Raw genomic sequence first — 18,957 nt, forward strand, 5'->3', positions numbered from 1 at the left:
ATATAATTGTAGTTTCTGTCCCCTTTCCCCTTGTTTTCAATGTTTTTTTCTTGGCATGCAGTCGCATTACCATTAGGGGCAGATCTAGGGGTTGGTAGAGTGTTCACCCGAATTCCCTAAACAAAAAATAATATTATATATAAGGTAAAATTTTTTTATGTATATATATATAGATTTTGAATCCCCTAAACACATGTTAAAAGGTAGACAATTCCCTAGGGGGTCAAAATTTACTTTGAAGGTTCCAAGTTCAAATCCTAGGCACTATATTTTAATGTACTGCCATGCATTTTGCTCAATTTTTTTTAAAGATGAATTTTTAAACAATTCTCTGGTTAATTGTATATTAAATGTTTCTTGTATTATTACTTGCTGATTATTTTATTACTTGTTAATTGTTCATTATAGTACATTGTCGTAGTTAATTGATAATTCCTTTTTAAGTTACATTAATTAACTAGTTAATCATATCGGATTTTTATGTGCTAATTAGATTTAGGGTGAAAAAGGTTAATTAGTTAGGGTTGATAATCATTGACGAAACTTTAAACTTAGGTATGAACCATCATACTAACAAAAAGATTTGACAAAAAGTCGTTGAAAAATGGTTAATGAACTATTTAAATCTACCATACTAACAAAAAAGACTTGAAAAAATGTTTTTGGAGATACAATTTGCAATGTCCTCGAGTCATGAATAACTAACTATAAGCTTTAAACCTTCCATACTAACAAAAAAAAGAATTTAAAAAAGTATTTAAAAACAAATTAGAGTTGGTCTTGTAATTTCAAGATACAATTTGCACCGTCTAGTTCTAGCTCTATGATTGTTGTTGCTTATTCTTCACCTTCAATGTTGCCGTCTATTGCCTTGAGATAACTCAATAACTAGATTTGTTTTGCCTCCCATTTTTTCCTTTTATACGTGTGGAATAATTAGGTTGTAGTAACTTAGAATTATTGAAGTAGGATCCTCTAAGGATATTTCTTCCTTAATGAGAGTCCTTTTAGATTTTTCCTTCGCGGAGATTCTTTCCATTTGAGTAACTATCTCACTTGTACTTGTTTAAGTTTTATAGGCGTATATGGTTTTTCTATAATTTGTCATCGTAAAAATGTCAAATATCAATTATGAGCCCACATATTCCATCACTTTTTCTCTTTTTGATGATGACAAACAAAGACACCTTTAATCAACAACATAATGATAGCTTTCGCCTTTTGACATCATTGAAAAGAAACAAAGCAGTCGAATTAACACAACAATGGGTGCAATAATGAAGACTCATGGTCACTGAGGCTACATAGACACATACATCAAAGTGAAGAGGCACATTAATGTGAAGATTGATATTAACCAACACTACAAAAAAATCAGGTTTTAGCGACAAACGAAATCCGTTGCCAAATCACCCGAATCCGTCGCTAAAGGGATTTAGCGACAAATTAGCGACAAAATCTCATCCGTCGCTAAAATGCTTGTAGCTAAGCCTTTAGCAACGAAATTTGTTGTCCGTCGCTAACTCTAGCGACGGATTAGCGACATATAATTCCATCGCTACCTTTAGCGACGACCTTTGTCATAGCTATTTCATACAAAATTTGTCACTAATTTGGTTGTTGATTTCGTCACAAAGAATTGTTAGCTTCAGAATTTTTGTAGCTATATTCCGTCGCAATTTATACACAATTATTATAGAAGCGTCACATTTTTTTCTTTTATATTATTATATATTTATTCAAAATCCATATAGATTGTACTAAATTAGAAGAAGTGATATTCAATAAGCATTACAACAATCTAATTTTATATAAATAGCAATTTAAAGACTAAATAGTCGATCCAAGAATACATAAATGCTAAAGAATCAACGTTCATAATTGTTCTTCAACCAATAGAATAGTGTTTTAAAGACAAAACTAACAAATGTCAATCTCGAGAGATCATTATCAGAACCAGAAGTAGGACCAAGGCCATAATAGTGGTTTCCTTGAGAACCAAGCCCATAATATTCTCCTTATCTTTCTTACCAGTCTCATAATGCACTTGAGCTGCAACATCCATCTTATCCTACATTCTACTGCAATTGTTGTGATCACTATTTCTCCAACAATTCTTAAGCTCCATCTATCCTGGAAACGAAAATATATAAAAGGCTTTACACATTCAATTTATCCAATAAATAAATTTGAATATGTCATCTATAAGGTTAATAAGATCACATAAAGATTTTTACCTATGTGCACAATTGAGATTGGTCACCAAGTGCAAAGAGATTTTCAACCATTTCCATATGTATAAACATGAAAATATAATGCAGTTTTCCCGACCAAGCACAATTCATTTAATATTTGCAAATATATGAAACGGCTCTATCTCTATTGTGCTAAGAAACATTGACAGGCATAATTATGATAGGAGGCAAAAAGGAAATTGGAGTTCCTTAATCCATAGTGGTGAATGGAATAAAACTAGGCTAGAAGAAGATATAGATACATCTGATTCAAATTCTTACCAAGACAAATCTGACACTAATTATGATTAGTATGAAGTTCATGCAGTAAAAAAATTTCATGCAAGACAAACTACCATGAATGTTGATGCCACGAGTATCAATTGGAGAAAACTAGTAACTTTGTAAAACAAAGACATGTTAGAGACGCTCCTCTATCTTGTAATTTTAGCAAGAAAGGCACATAAAAATCTTGAAAAAATAACAAGGTGAGATTCATCCAGTGCGGTACGAAAAAAGGAAGGTAGCAAACAAGCTAACAATATGGAAGGGGAACCTAAGGAGTGATCTTATTTTTGTAGATTTCACTTGCATAAATTAAAATTCGAATAGTATGCTTGAAAGGAAAGTTTGTGTCCTATCAGATAACTCAACTTAGTGTCGTTTATTAAGCAAAACTTAGTGGCTCAACTAACTTGATATATGCTATTACTTGGAAGTTGGTGCTTTATCACCTCTCTGTAAGGAAAAAAAGATTAGGTATTAGATATGAATTGATTTTTCAGTAGAGCATGAAAATAAAAGTGATAATAACGTCTACATAAATATGGAGGAAGTAGTTAAATAAAAGTGATAATAACGCCCACATAATTGTTATCTCTTTAAAACCCAATAATAATAACGCCACTCGGAAAAGCTTCACTGCACAAAGAATTAGATACACAAATGTTGTAAGACTGATGCACCTCTATAGAGAGACTATTAAATCTTTTCAAGACAAACATGTCAATTTGTACCAGATTTTCACCCCCAATTTATGTGCCAAATACGTCAAATTTTTTACTCAAATGCACCAAATTATCACCCTCAGTTTATGCAACAAATGCAAAAGACTTTTCTCTCAAATGCACCAGATTATTTATAACAAGAAGTGCATCAAGAGTGCAGGAAAATTAGAAAATGAATACACCATATATCACGAGTTACCAATGGTAATTACAAGCTTCTATCATTGACGAATCACAATATTAAACATTTAGCAGACACTACACCAAAAGCTTCAAGGGAGAGTATAACATTTTCATTTATAAGTAGAATAGATGACAACTAAACTTGACAACCTTTCAGAAGTGTTCCTCACAAAGAAAATATCAATAAAAGGGTAGATTTTGTGGTGAAGTCTACAAGTTGAATATTGAGAGCAAAGAATATATAGTTCAAGAGCCAACTTAGTTCATAAATACTTTACATGAATTGCATGCATATATACCATCCACAAAGGAAAAAATGGACACTGTTTAGCTAGCTTATTTCAACATTCCAGAATAGGTTTACCTATAAATTTCTAATTCGAAAACAAATCGAAATGCAAACTATAACCTGGATATGGCTTGCCACATTCCTTCTTGTATATCCTTCCTGATTTATTATGATATTAGTTGAACTCTAAAGTTGTTAAGAATCATAATAATCACTTGAACTTAGAATAGAAACTGTTGGTAGTAATCGTGTGTTAGAACTATAATTTCATGTTTGTCTCAATGTGTATCTTCAAATAGCTAACCAACTAAGCAAGTGAGATTTCCCTCGGAGGAAGGATCCTCTACCAATTCTTTTTATTAATAAATGAGGTTATGGAATAATATTTTATTTACCGGATCATCCCACCAGATTCTGAAAATGTGTGTCTAGACATACATGTAATTATGTATATATATATATACATACATACGTGTGTGTGTGTTATCACAAGTACTTTCTTCGAATTGTTCAATAATTATTCACTTTTATGTGATATACAATATGTGATCATTACTTGAGAACAAAAAAAATACAGGTAAAAGAATCTTAGTTTTAATACAAACAAATTCCAAACTAGTGGTCATTATGTACTCTCTGTTGATCAAATTTTTGTTATGTAAAATTTCTATTCAAAATCATATTTTTTTATTCATGCTATGTAGCTGCCAAGAAGACATTTTCCTTCTATGGCAAAACCAAAACAGAGGGGGTTAAATTAGTGGCAGAGATATTACATTTTCTTGAAGAAAGAAAGAACAATTGTATTAACCCTCTTAATATTACATCAACTTTCCACTACACAACACACTCTCAATTAACCAAAAGTTTCTCTACTTTCAAAATGCCATAATCTTGACTTGAAACTAAGGATTCCCTAGGCAAAAATGAAAATCATATAAAAATCAACGACTCCTAAAAATGCAATCGATTACATATTGACTCAAAGAAATAAACATCAAAATATAAGAAAAAATAAATTATCAACAATTGTTCCTACACAAGCCTTCCCTAACAAAATTAAATAGAAAAATCGATAACTAATTAAATGCAAGAAAATATACATTACCTGAGATGGAAATAGAGATACTTTTCAACTCTATAAAGCAAGAGACAAACTACTGGAGATGAACGAGGTGACGGAGAGGACGAGCCACTGGAGATGGGCGAGGTGTTGGTGAAGACAAGTTGCTGCAAAGAGCGAGCTTCCAGAGAAAACAAGCTGTCATAAAGGGAGAGTTGTCAGATAAGACGAGCTGCCGCAGGGGGATAGCTCCCGAAGAAGACAAGCTGCCGTAGAGGGCAGGCTGACGGAGAAGACGAGCTGCTAGGGAAGACGAGTTGTCGCAGAGGTGGGAGAAAACCCTAGGTTAAAAAGAGCAGAGGGGCATACATGTTTTATTGGTTATCCTTACTATGCCCTAAATAAAATTTATGTAGCTATTGATTTAGTGACAAAACACATATGACAGTAGATATTAATTTAACGACAAATTTTTTTCGTAGCAATTGATCTTAAATATTTTAATGAGTGAAATATAACTAGTGACAAAATATTTGTCGCTAAATCCGTCGCTAATGGTTAATAATTTTTTCCACTATCACTTTATCGCTAATTTTGTAGCTAAAAAAGGGGCGCCAAATTTAGCGCCAAAATTTTTGTGACGGCCTAAACATTCCGTCGCTAATCTGTCGTAATATTATATGCCAATTAGTTTTTTGCTTTTTTGGCGACAAAATTGTAAATTGGTAGCAAATCTGTTGCTACATAGCGACGGAAATATGTTTGTAGCGAAAATTCGTCGCTAAACACAGTTTTTTTTGTAGTGCAACCCAGTTCTGCCTTTAGGAAGGAATGCAGGAAAGGAAAGTACTTGGAAGAGGCCGAACTTTGGCTTCAGAAAGAAAGCCCTGCACGACCTAGTAATTTACTCTAGATTCGCGCCTATGAGTGAAACAGGTTCTTTAACGAGCTCCAACAAAGCACTAAGAGTAGTAAGTAAAAGACACACAATATTTTTACATGGAAAACATCCGGTTCAAAAGGTATAAAAAACCACGACATGTACCCCTATAGGATTTAACTCCAACTTTACTAAATCAATGAGTCTCAACAATTTAAGATAACAGACTCTGTAACATAAGGAACTAACTCTAATTCCTAAACTTCAAGTTATGAATTCAGATTACAAGTCTTGTAATACTAAGAACTAACTTTGATACCTAAACTTCTAAGTTATAAATTCAAATTACAACTCTTGCAATCCTAAGAACTAACTCTAACTCCTAAACATCAAATTACAACCCTCCCAAGGTATGTGTTCCCAACTCTTCAAGTTATCCCAATATGAAGACAACACTCTTAATTCAGTTTATAATTCACTGAACTAAGATTACATCAAGACTCAATCGCAAAGAAGAACTCCTAATGCATAAACTATGTAATCTGCTGATAGCACTTGTGAAGTTAATTTTCCAATTGCCCTTTTTGCTACGTGAGTGCTTGCGTCTTCTATAGAATTTTTTCTTCTATTTATGGACATTTTCTTTCCAAGTTGTACTTAACTTGAATTTCTTGGTTCCAATCATCATCTGAGTCACTCCCTTGTCCACCGACTGAGGGTTTTCTCTCTCTGCCTATGAGAGCTTTCTTCCCCTCAGTGGGGATTCAATCCTTGAAGTTTTACTAACCAAATCTATAGATAATCACCATCAAACAACTATTCCTAACCTCACAAGCCTACCAAACTCTGCCTTGAGTCATCTTTGCCCGTCAATTTTAGAATTTCTAGGTGCTATCTTAAACCCTAAATCGATTTTCAACCATCAAAAACCTTCAAATTTCGCTGCAATTAGGCTATGGAGAGTATCAATTCAACCCCTCTTGGACGGTAAAATAGACAATTGTAGAGATGTCGAAAGAAATTCTTGAAAGATTACATCAATTTGCCCTACGGAGGAAGAAAAGGAGACGGTGTCAATTGAAATTTCAGATGTTCTGTCGAACACAAATGATTGTGAGGTAAGTCTGTTTGGTAAGGTCGTCTTGGATAAGAAAGTGAATCTCCAAGGTGTCAAGAACACTATGCCTGTGGCTTGGGGAAATCCAACAGGACTGCAAATAAAGGAAATCAGATGGAATTTTTTCCAGTTCAAATTCAAAGATAAAGAAAGTATGAATAAAGTATTATTTGGCACACCATGGTTGTATGATAAATTCCTCCTTAATATACATACCTGGGAACCAGGATTGAAGAGTACTTCTTCAACTTTTAATGTATGTGAGTTATGGGTTCAAGTTTGGAACATCCCTTTACACTGGATGTCAATGGGCATTGGCCGAAAAATCGGAAATACGTTAGGAGGTATCGTGGATATTGTAATCCCTAAAAATGGAAGCAAAGAGGGACAATATATAAGGCTGAAAGCGAGGATGAATATAACTAAGCCACTACCTAGGGGTAAGTTGATCAAGCTAGGATCGGAAACTACATGGGTTGAAATAAGATACAAAAATCTGCCTTATGTGTGCTATTATTGTGGTCTGCTAGGACATAATGAGAAAACATGTACCCACAGAGCCAAGGATGTACGGCACGGCACAGTTAAAACTGATTAGTTTGGGATTTGGCTAAAAGCAGAGAACCATGCTCCTTTCTCAGAAAAGTGTAGGCGACAAGGGACAAACAATACTAATGGAAGTCCAGTGGTTAATGTGAGAAGAGTTGAAAGAATTGTAAACAGTTTGCAACACTTGGAAAAAGGTGTTGAAGTAGTTCATACACAGGGTCAAAATGAACCAAAAGGGAAGGAAATTACGGGTTTGAGCAGGAAGGATAACAATGTACTAAACATGGAGGACTTAAACCAAATGCAACCTATGGAGGTAACAAATTATGGATCACATGAAAAAGAATTTGGTGGTGGAAAGAGATAATGCTGGAGAAGATAATTATGTTAGGATTACAACAATCTCAAAACATGTTTTGAATATGGCTTCGAAGAAGAATGACATGAGTTCACAAAATTCAGCTAATGAGAACATGTTTGACAACACAACAAGGGGAAAAGATGATATTACACAGATTAACTCGAAGGAAGTGCAAGACAACATACATCAAGTTCTCACAGCTCCTGAAAAGATGGACATCCACACCAAAACAACTACTGAACAAGAAAACAAGGACCAGGTATATGTACTACTAATCTTATTATATATAGTAGTAAAGACTCGTCTCAAGTATTATCATGTGAACCTATAACAGAACAAAATAATCTATCTAAACAAATGAAAGATAATAACAATGAGGGGAGGAAAACAAGAAATTGGAAACGAATGGCCAGACAAGTTGGATGTTCTGTTATTTTGAAGAAGGATACTTCTAATGCAACTCTTGATAAGGGTTCTGTTTTAGCAGAATGTATGCAATATATAAGGGAGAAACGAAAAGGTGATACTGAGTTACTTTCTGGTATACAAACAAAAAAGAATCAAATTGTGGTGGAGCGGGAGGCCAACCCCAAATGGCTTCCCTCTCCACAATGAGGGCAATGATATGGAATTATCGAGGCTTGGGGGGTCCTTGACAGTTCCTTTTTTGAAGGAGACTATGCATCTCCACTCCCCAGATATAATTTTCTTAGTGAAACCAAAAATAAGGATATTATTGTTAAGCGAGTTAAGAGGAAACTTAATATGCCTTATGCTACAATTGTGGACCCTGTTGGTTTATCTGGAGGCTTGAGCTTATTTTGGAATGATAAAATTCAGGTTTGTCAATCTCACACTTTGCAGTTTTATGTTGAAACTTTGGTGCATGAGCTCTCAACTGATTTTAAATATTGGTGCATCTTTGTGTATTTGAGCACTGATAGAGTTATTCGTAAAGCACAACTAACAGAACTAACGTTAAAATCGGCTAATTGGGGTCCTCTCTGGATCATTATTGGAGATTTTATTGATATTATGGACAACTCGGAAAAGGTAGGAGGTAGAAGTAGAGAAGTAGCTTCTTTTAAAGACTTTAAGAATTTCTTGTGGAACTTAGGGGCAGTTGATTTAGGGTTTAAAGGGAAGCCTTGGACTTGGTGGTGTTTCAGGGAGAATGATGGAATTATCCAAGAGAGATTAGATAGAGCCATTGTATCTCCCAGATGGCATTTAGAATTACCTTTGGTCCAAATAATTCATTTGAATACTGAGGCTTCAGATCACTCTGCTCTTTTACTAAATACCGATCCTAAGCCTATAAGAAAAAAGTGACGCTTCTAGTTTGATAAAAGATGGAGTGAAAAGGATGCAGTGAATAATCCAAAGTAAGTTTCAAACTAAAAAAATGTCGCGCCTCATTAATGTCTTGGTTGAGAAGGGGTAAAGGGAACTCAAAACAAAGAATAATTGAGATCAAAAATCAAATTGATAAGCTTAAAAATGATCCTGATCGCTTTGACCTCCCTAAACTTTGACTTTTGAGAAAAGAATTAGGTAAAGCTTACAAAGAAGAAGCAGCATACTGGAAACAAAAATCTAGAGCTTTATGGTTGCAAGAGGGGGATAAAAATACCTCCTTTTTTCATATGAAAACTATTCAGCGACGAAAATGCAATAGCATCAAAGGTATTTACCTAGCAAATGGAAATTAGGTATCAGAACAAGGTGATATTATTAGAGAAGTGGAAAATTATTATGAAAATTTGTTTACTACCTCTAGACCAACAAATCTTTATCCCATTTTGAACTTAATCCCGAGATTAGTTGAAGATCCCATCAACCAAAGTTTTATTAGAGAAGTGACAGATGAAGAAGTGAAACATGCGGTTTTTGAGATGCATCCTTTAAAGGGACCAGGATAGATGGAATGGTCCCTTTTTTCTTTCAAAATTATTGGAATGTTTTATCTACAGACATTATAGCTGTCGTTAAAAGTTTCTTCCATTCAGGATATCTCTTACCCTCTTGGAATCAAACTCTTATTACTGTAATCCCAAAAGTAAAGAATTCTAGTGTTATTAGTCAATTTAGACCTATTATCATGTGCTCTACCATATATAAAATTATAACTAAGATTATTGGAGCAAGATTAAAAAAGTATTTGCCTAGTATAATCTCTCATAATCAATCTTCCTTTGTAGGGAGTAGACATATTGTTGATAATGTTGTCTTGGCTCATGAGTGTATACATGTGTTGAAAAATACGATGAGAGCTAACGATAAAGTTATGGCCTTAAAATTAGACATGGCAAAAGCTTACGATAGAGTGGAATGGATATGTCCAATCTTTACTTTTGAAAATGGGTTTCCATGACACTTTCGTTAGCTGGATTATGCAATGTATCACGACACCTACTTACAAGTTTAATATAAATGGTGAAATTGTTGGGGTTGTACGACCTATTAGAGGACTAAGACAAGGTGACCCTTTATCTCCATATTTGTTCATATTATGTGCTGAAGGACTTTCCAACCAAGCTGAGGAGCAAGGAGAGTTACGTGGAATAAGCCTAAGAAGGGGCGGTCCTATGGTAAATCATCTTTTCTTTGCTGATGACTCCTTTTTATTTTGTTCAGCTAATACTCAAAGTGCGGTAAAAATTTCTGAAATTCTAAGAACTTATGAACTTTGCTCAGGCCAGAAAGTTAATTTTGAAAAATTAGCAATATATTTTAGCAAAAATAATACCGAGGAAGAAAAAGATAATATTATAGCGGAGATAGGACAAATACATAGAGATAATTTGGGACTTTATCTAGGATTACCTGCGGTAGTTGGAAGATCAAAGAAGAAAATACTTGAGTTTATCAAAGAACAAGTTAAAACTAAGATAAAGGGTTGGAAGAGTAGTTTTTTTAAGCCCTGCAGGTAAAGAAGTCATGCTTAAGTCAGTACTTTCTTCTATTCCTTCATATGCATTATCATGTTTTCAATTTCCAGATAATTTAGGAAAGGTGATTATTACCATTTTTTCTGATTTTTGGTGGGGGGAAATGAGGGGAAAAGGAAAATGCACGACGAAAAATGGCAGAAACTTTGTGAGGCAAAGTCCCAAGGGGGCCTTGATTTTCGAGATCTGAAACTTTTTTAACAAGGCCCTATTTGAAAAACTTGCGTGGAGGATTTTAACCCAAGAGGATTCTTTGCTTCATAGGATGCTAAAAAGTAAATATTTTCCGAATACTTCTTTCCTAAGTGCAGGAGATGTCCCTCAGCAAGTTCTTGGATTTGGAAAAGTATTATGTGGGAACGAGATTTGTTGCAACAAGGAATGAGATGGAGAAAACATTAAGGTTTGGAGTGATCCTTGAATTCCTACTTCGATCGGTTTCAAACCCCTACAAGGACATACACAAATAAATCCACAGTTGAGGGTAAGCGACCTTATAGATCAACACCATCATTTATGGAATTTCCAAGATCTTCATCAGCATTTTGTGCCCGAATGATATCAACTCTAATTTGTCTATCCCAATATCTAGCACTGGAAATTCTGATAAAGTTATCTGGCATTATACAAATTCAGGAAAGTACGAGGTAAGATCTGGTTATCATCTAGCGAAAAGCCTAGCTAATAGTACTGACCCTAGAACTGAAAAAACCTCAAGCCAGTGGTCAATCTTTCCCAAAAATCTTTTTGGACTTTCTTATGGTCACTTAAAATAAAAACAAATACAAACATTTCCTTAGAAAATGCATTCTTAATGTCCTTCCTGTTAGTGCAAATATTTCTAAGAGATTGCATCAAAATTGTGATGTTTGTAGGGTCTGTGGCTTAGAAACTGAAACGGTTGATCATATGTTTTTCAATTGCCCAAAAGCACAACTAGTATGGAAGTTGGCCCCCATTAACTGGCCTAATGTAGAAAATGTTATGAATTTTGCAATATGGTGGAATGACTTATTTTGTAATACATGTCAATAACCAGAATCCATTGAGCTACTAAGATTAAGTGTCTCTCTTTTATGGCAAATGTGGAAAGCGAGAAAATTCATTATGCTTTAATGGTGGTACATATGAACCTAATGACGTAGTCAATAAGGCTTTATTTGATTTACATGAATATGACGATGTTGTGAAAAAATCGGCAGTTGTGAATCCTATACCAAACAAGATTTATGAAGTAATCATTACTTTGGCCCGAGATGGGGTTGTTTTCACAGATGCAGGTCTACAAAGGGAGAAGGAAAAAGCAAGCATCGGAATGGCAGCTATAGATAGTTTTGGTTATTTGCTTCATGCCTTTGGTACCCCTATTCAATTTGTAGGGAAGGCCATAACTGTTGAAGCACTACCAATTCAGGAAGCTGTGGAAAGAGCACTACCAAAGGGTTGGTCAACGGTTCACATACTGTCAGATGCAAAGAATGTCATACAAATGTTGCAAAAGAATTTGATAACATCTTGGGAAATAGAGACCATTTGCGAGGATGTCTGGCGATTGATGTAGTCTTTTGAAGAAATTGAGATTATATATATTCCTCGAACATGGAATGTATTAGCCCATAATCTAGCAAAAATTTATATTTCAGGATTTCTTGGGACTATGCCTTTCCAAGTTGTGTTGTAACGGATGCAATGGTGTCTTATGGACATCTGAAACATGTTTTAAAGTAATGCAATCAAGTGTTTTCAGAAGAAAAAAAAACTTGAGTTTCTTGGATACTAGTTCTTCTAGGATGCAACTTCTTTTGGTTTTTTTGAATAATATTGAGTTGGACTCCTCCTGCCGTCTGAATTCTTTCCTTTCATAGTATCCTAGCACTTTTATTCGGACTTCTTTGTGATTTTATACTCCTTCAAACTGCTTGATTCTTTTGTATTGTAGTTGAACTCCAATTCGTCATGAGACTCCTTCTTCAATTCATCCTTGCCTCTTTAGCTTCCTTCTTCAATTCAAACTTATTGATTCTTTCTCTTCAATTCACCTGATGTTTATTTCCTTGAGATTTATCACGAAATTAACACTATCCATTCATTGATTTCTACACATTTGTCTTTATTAATTTTAAAAGCTTTCCCCGAATTTAGCTGCTCGTGATAGTATACCTTTGGATCATGTTGACTCACGTGTTTTATCCTTCTTTGTTAATCCTCAAAACTGCATAAATCACAACATTCAAAATAAACCAAAGGAATCCAATGAACGACATTCAAAATAGGCACAATATTAAGCCATCAGGTCGGCCCTAAACAAAACATGATATATATTGTCAGATATAAAACATAAAATTGCCAAAACAAAAATAACCAGGTCCGGAGGAATTAAGCAAAAAAAGAGGTTATGAGCACTAAAAGACTGGGAGTTAGGAAGGAGCCAAGGGAGCATAGTTCTTATGGACAATGAGAAGGAGTATCACCAAGAGCACTATGATCAATTAGTTTCTGCTAAAGCATCTAATCCTTAAGCTTGAGGATCTCAGCCTGTGAGGCAATTAGATCCTTAGTACAATAATTTCTTTTGAATGGATGCCATTTTGACCTTGAGCTGTCCGTAGATTTATGAATATTTGTGTGACAAGGTGGTGGCTTTAGAACCAATGTGTTCTTTTCAATCATGTCCTTTATGGTGACAGTCTTTCCTTTACTCGATGGGTCCCACAAACCTCAAACATAGAAGTGTGAAGGAACCCATAGACTAGAACATGAGGGCCAGGGTCAGGGTCAGGGTCGATGATCCTAGCCATGTGCTTAATTATTAGAGCAGACAAATTAATGTGTTATACTTCATGTCCGAAGTGTTCATAGCTCCTAGGTTCTCTATTAATAAACTCATGTGTACACTCCCCCTATGCATAATCTCTCAAATAGAATCTCATGGAAAGACTTGGTCTCTAGCTCCCTTCAAGACTTTTATAGGCTTCTTCTTTGCTTTCCCTTGAGTGAACTTCCTTGTAAACAAGGAGTTGACATCCTTTCTCCTAATATATTTATCCAAGCCAGCCACATGAACTTGTAAAATCTTCACATAGCTTGAAGACAATCTCAATTACCTATTTGACCGTGAACTCACAACTAAACCCTCAAGCATCACAAAATTTGTGTAAAATTCCACAATAATCTCTTCCTTATGCACGGTCACAAGGACATCTTAAAACATATGTGACCACCCTTGGAAACTCAATTTTTTCAAGGTTAATTTGGAGAACATGTTCATTAATGACTTCAGGATCCACTACCTTACCTTTGAGGACAAACTTAGACCAAACATACTTAACTTTTCAAGACTCGAGCAAGTGAGTATATGATAAGTTCTTATTTTCCCTGATGTTTTGATGATCTCCTCACAAGTGCAGGGACCTGGTCCTCTGCAGAGTATGAATACTCGTCCAGTGGTCAAAGTGTTGTACAGCTGGAAAATTGTCTGCGTCAGAAAGTTGGTGAAGCTGCAGAGTACTCCACCAATCAGAAGCGACAAGGTTGCTTGTTCATTGAATAATAACTTTTCATGTCTAAATATATCCAAGGAAAAACAACAAACTAATTCATTCATTCAAAAGGTGAGAGCCAGCACATATTCTCAAGAACTTCTAAGAGAAGTTTGCAAGGGACCTGGTCCCTGCAAGACTGCGATGTGAAAGGACGACAAGATAGTTGTCAGAAAAGTTGCCACTTCTGATGTGGTAGGTGCACGTCCTTACAGAGAGGCAGGCTCTCAGCCAATGGGAGGTCCCAATGAGTTTGTGTTCTTTTTGATATAATCTCTTAACACAAAACACAAACTCAAGATTTTGGCAAATAAAAACTCACAAGCTTAAGAGGAAAAAGCCATCTTCAAGGTAGAACAATACTCACACTCAACAAAAGGATCTTATAAAGTGCTGAAGCATCTTTGTTGAGTTTGAGTTTTGTGTCTATCATTTTATAGGTTTTTGCATCTTGAAACTTCTCAAGTATACAAGCAAAGACCATTTTGGTGAAGTATTCTCCAGCAAGCACAACAAGGACCCGATCAAGCTGCAAGCATCTGAGTGTGTATTAGGAGTTATACTTCCGTGCGTATATTGTAAATCTGTTCCTAGTCTATAAAGGATTCAGATATTTGTTTCTGTGTGGAAAGGTCTAAGTCGGTTAGAGTTAGCCGATTTAGTGAGCAGTGTTGTATCTGCTCAGTCAAAGTCTAAGTCATCTAGGAGCTAGTTGATTTAGTGGGCGGTGTGGTATCCGCTTAGCAAAGTCTAAGTTATCTAGGAGTGATAGCTTAGTGGGCAGTGTTGCATCTTCTTAGGCTCGTCTAAGTAATAGGATATATTGCTTAGTGTGGAGATTAGTAGGTTAATCTTATTTTGTAAACTGGCTTTTACTTTTGCTTTGAGAAGATTAGTGGAAGCAATTTGAAAAGTCCTGGCAGGCTAGGTCGTAGTTTTACTCCCTTGAGCAAAGAGGTTTCCACGTAAAGTTGTTTGTGCAATCTTTACTTTCAATATTTAATTTACTTTCTGTTTTGTAACTGTGCTGAAGACCTGGTCCCATCGATATTCATGGACGCATACATTCCAACAGTATCAAGCATCTGAGTGTGTCTTAGGAGTTATACTTTCGTGTGTATATTGTAATTTTTTCCCTAGTCTATAAAGGATTTAGATATTTGTTTCTGTGTGGAAAGGTCTAAGTCGGTTAGAGTTAGCCGATTTAGTGAGCAGTGTTGTATCTGCTCAGTCAAAGTCTAAGTCATCTAGGAGCTAGTTGATTTAGTGGGCGGTGTGGTATCCGCTTAGCAAAGTCTAAGTTATCTAGGGCTGATAGCTTAGTGGGTAGTGTTTTATCTTCTTAGGCTCGTCTAAGTAATAAGATATATTGCTTAGTGTGGAGATTAGTAGGTTAATCTCATTTTGTAAACTGACTTTTACTTTTGCTTTGAGAAGATTAGTGGAAGCAATTTGAAAAGTCCTGGCAGGCTAGGTCGTAGTTTTACTCCCTTGAGCAAAGAGGTTTTCCACGTAAAGTTGTTTGTGCAATCTTTACTTTCAGTATTTATTTTACTGTCTGTTTTGTAACTGTGCTGAGGACCTGGTCCCATCGATATTCGTGGACGCATACATTCCAACAAGTGGAATCAGAGTTTGTCTTTCCAAATTGGTTAACACCAAGAAAAGAAAAGATCCAGAAGGAATGACTGCTCCACCTAATATGGAAGGTCAGTCTTCCACCAGGCCACCGCGCTTTAATGGATAATACTATGGCTGGTGGAAGAATCGAATGCACGACTACATCAACGCTGAGGACTCTGAGTTGTGGGACATTATCCTTGATGGACCATATATTCCTACAAAGGAGGTGAATGATGGGGAGCTTACTACTAATGTTGTCAAAACCAGAAAAGACTACAATGAGGCAGATAGGAAAACGATTGAAAAGAACTACAAGGCAAAGAAGATTCTGGTGTGTGGAATTGGAACAGACGAATACAACAGAATTTCTGCCTGTAAATCAGCCAAAGAGATATGGGACTGTCTCCAAACAGCCCATGAGGGAACACAACGAGTTAAAAGAGTCTAAGGTCGATATGCTTACGAATCAATACGAGAATTTTTGTATGAAGGAAGGTGAAACTATCTTTGAAATGAACTCAAGATTCACCTCCATTACCAACGAGCTTAGATGTCTGGGTGAGCCTATTCCTGTCAGCAAGCAAATTCGCAAGATTCTCAAAGTGCTTCCTAAATCTTGGGAAAGCAAGGTGGATGCCATAACAGAAGCCAAAGATCTAATTACTCTTCCCATGGATGAACTGATTGGAAATCTTCAGACCTACGAGATGAACAAGAAACAAGGGACGACTGTGAAGGAAGGAAAGAAGGAAAAGTCCATTGCTTTGAAAATGTCTCAAGGTGAGGTGATTGAGGAGGAGGATGAGATGGCGTATGTCACTAGAAGATTTCATAAGATCATCAAAAAGCATAGATGCTTCCAAAAGAAAACCTCTGCTAGCAGAACTGCTACTGCAAATGATCTCTGCCATAAATGTGGCAAGCCTGGTCACTTCATGAGGGACTGCCCCAGTCAAAAGCAGGAAACTCATGACACCAGACCGCGCAAGAGGGACCTGGTCCCAGACCATGCTCGGATGAAGGCCCATGTTGATCAGTTCAGAAAAGCCTTTGTTGTATGGGGAGATGATTCAAGTGAGTCAGAAGAAGATGCAGAAAGTTATGAAGATGTTTCAATGATGGCTATTGAAAATGATGAAAATGTCTTCAACTCCATTTTCTCTTTAATGGCTGAATCCGATGATAAAGATGATCAAAATGAGGTAACTCTTCTCGATCTTAAAGATGATTTAGAATCTCTTCCCATTAAAAAATTGAGAAAACTTACTGCTCTATTAATTGACTCAGTTGATGAACTGACCTCTGAAAATTTGATGATAAGTGAAAAGTTGGGTCTGTGCGAAGATGAAAACTCAGTTCTTAATACTCAAATGTCTGAACTGAGTATCAGGATAGGTATCCTCGAGACTGATAGCCTGGAACCCAGTGAGGGACCTGGTACCTCAGTTGGTGGAAAGAGAAAGCTTAGCATCCTTGAGGAAGAACTGGAAGAAAAGCTTAAAATTCTTGAGTCCAAGTTAGTTGCTTCTCTTGAAACAAATTCTCAACTGAGAAAGGATCTGAGTAAGGTCAAGGAGGAGTTAAGCCACTCTCTAAAATAGACTGACTCCTCTAAGATACTCTCTAATCTGTCTAATCAGAATTTCAATGGAAAGAAAGGGTTGGGACGCAGACCAATAGAACCCCCATATAATCCTCATAGCAAATATGTGTCTGTATCTGACAACCTTTTGTGCACTCATTGTGGTCGAAATGGTCATTTGAAAGAGAAATGTGAGAGTCGGAGAAAAGCTAAAGAAAGGGATGTGAAATTTGTTAGATCTGAAAATGATGTTAAAAAGGGACATAAGGGACCTGGTCCTGGTTACCATTTTAGCAATAACACTTTACCTCCATGGACAGGAAGGTTTCTCATTAAACCTTTTGACAGTTTTTGGGAACTCCGTTTGAAGTGGGTTCCTAAGTCTAATACGTGATTATTGTGCAGAAGAGAGGGAGTAGTCAATGTTGGTACATGGATAGTGGATGCTCAAGGCATATGACTGGAAATACTCCAAACTTTCTCTCTTTGGAAGCACACCAAAGTGGTGGTGTGTCATTTGGCGGTGGAAAGAAAGGTTTTATTCTTGGTATTGGCAAGATAAGAAGAACTCCAGATCATTCCATAGACAGTGTACACTATGTGGATGGTCTGAAGTTTAATCTCTTAAGTGTGTATCAAATTTGCGACAAGGAAAAATGAAGTCAAGTTCATATCTGAAGGGTGTGTAGTTACAAACTGTGCAATTAAGAAAATTGTAATGTCTGCAAAAAGAGTCAAGAATGTGTATGTTGTTGATCTTGATTCTACTGAAGAAGACAACTTGTCATGTCTGAGTGCTCAAACTGATGATGCAAATCTTTAGCATAGACGACTGGGTCATGTAAGTACCTCTTTACTTAACAAGCTTGTTGCAGGGGACCTGGTCCGCGGAGTACCAAAGCTGAAGTTCTCAAATGACAAAGTCTGTGACGCCTGTGCAAAAGGCAAACAAACCAAATTTTCTTTCAAGGCAAAGAAGGGTGTGAGAACTACCAAACCTTTGGAACTTTTCCACATGGATCTGTGTGAACCTGTCAGAATTCAAAGTAGAGGAGAAGTGATGAAGGGAGACCATGAGATGGAAGAGCTGATCAAGAAAAGGGAAGACAAGGATATCCTAAATCCTGGAAACAAACAGGTTGCAAAGGAAATTGCTGCAGATCTCACAGGAGCACCTGGTCCCTCTAATACTACCCAGAATGTTCCATCTCAAAATCATGAAGTTGATGATGCTGAATCTGATGCTGAAATCGAAGAAGAGTTGATCAGAAAGTCCGGATGGAAACATCAATTCTCACATCCATTGGACAATCTCATCTCTCCACTTGACTCGGGAATTGAAACTAGATCCAGGACAAGAAATCTAGTTGCATAATCAGCCTTTATGTCATCCATTGAACCAAGGAACATCAAAGAAGCTCTACAAGATGCAGACTGGGTAACATCATTGCAAGAAGAACTCCATCAGTTTGAGAGGAGCAAAGTGTGGCACCTGGTCCCTCGACCTATCAACAGAACAGTTTTTGGAACAAGATGGATCTTCAGAAACAAACTTGATGAGCATGAAACCATTACTAGA

General features: G+C 36.2%; 2 protein-coding genes across 2 annotated transcripts; both read left to right on the forward strand.

The window, feature by feature from the left end:
- Positions 1 to 7,376: 7,376 nt before the first annotated feature.
- On the forward strand, positions 7,377 to 12,470 carry LOC107059885 (uncharacterized). Its single transcript, XM_015306968.1, has 2 exons — positions 7,377 to 7,942; positions 11,909 to 12,470. The coding sequence occupies exons 1-2, from the start codon at positions 7,649 to 7,651 to the stop codon at positions 11,960 to 11,962; spliced, it is 348 nt and encodes a 115-aa protein (XP_015162454.1). The 5' UTR covers positions 7,377 to 7,648; the 3' UTR covers positions 11,963 to 12,470.
- A 5,340-nt stretch (positions 12,471 to 17,810) lies between these two features.
- On the forward strand, positions 17,811 to 18,753 carry LOC107059877 (uncharacterized). Its single transcript, XM_015306959.1, has 2 exons — positions 17,811 to 17,969; positions 18,202 to 18,753. The coding sequence occupies exons 1-2, from the start codon at positions 17,811 to 17,813 to the stop codon at positions 18,751 to 18,753; spliced, it is 711 nt and encodes a 236-aa protein (XP_015162445.1).
- The last annotated feature ends 204 nt before the right edge of the window (positions 18,754 to 18,957 follow it).

The sequence above is a fragment of the Solanum tuberosum genome, unplaced genomic scaffold (genome assembly GCF_000226075.1).
Source record: "Solanum tuberosum cultivar DM 1-3 516 R44 unplaced genomic scaffold, SolTub_3.0 scf00044, whole genome shotgun sequence".
Taxonomy (NCBI): Eukaryota; Viridiplantae; Streptophyta; class Magnoliopsida; order Solanales; family Solanaceae; genus Solanum; species Solanum tuberosum.

Coding starts and splice junctions, on each gene's coding strand:
- LOC107059885 (XM_015306968.1), top strand. CDS start 7,649: ATGGATCACATGAAAAAGAATTTGGTGGTGGAAAGAGATAATGCTGGA. Junction 7,943..11,908: donor AACAAGAAAACAAGGACCAG/GTATATGTACTA, acceptor TTGTTTTCACAG/ATGCAGGTCTACAAAGGGAG.
- LOC107059877 (XM_015306959.1), top strand. CDS start 17,811: ATGGATAGTGGATGCTCAAGGCATATGACTGGAAATACTCCAAACTTT. Junction 17,970..18,201: donor CAGATCATTCCATAGACAGT/GTACACTATGTG, acceptor GCAAATCTTTAG/CATAGACGACTGGGTCATGT.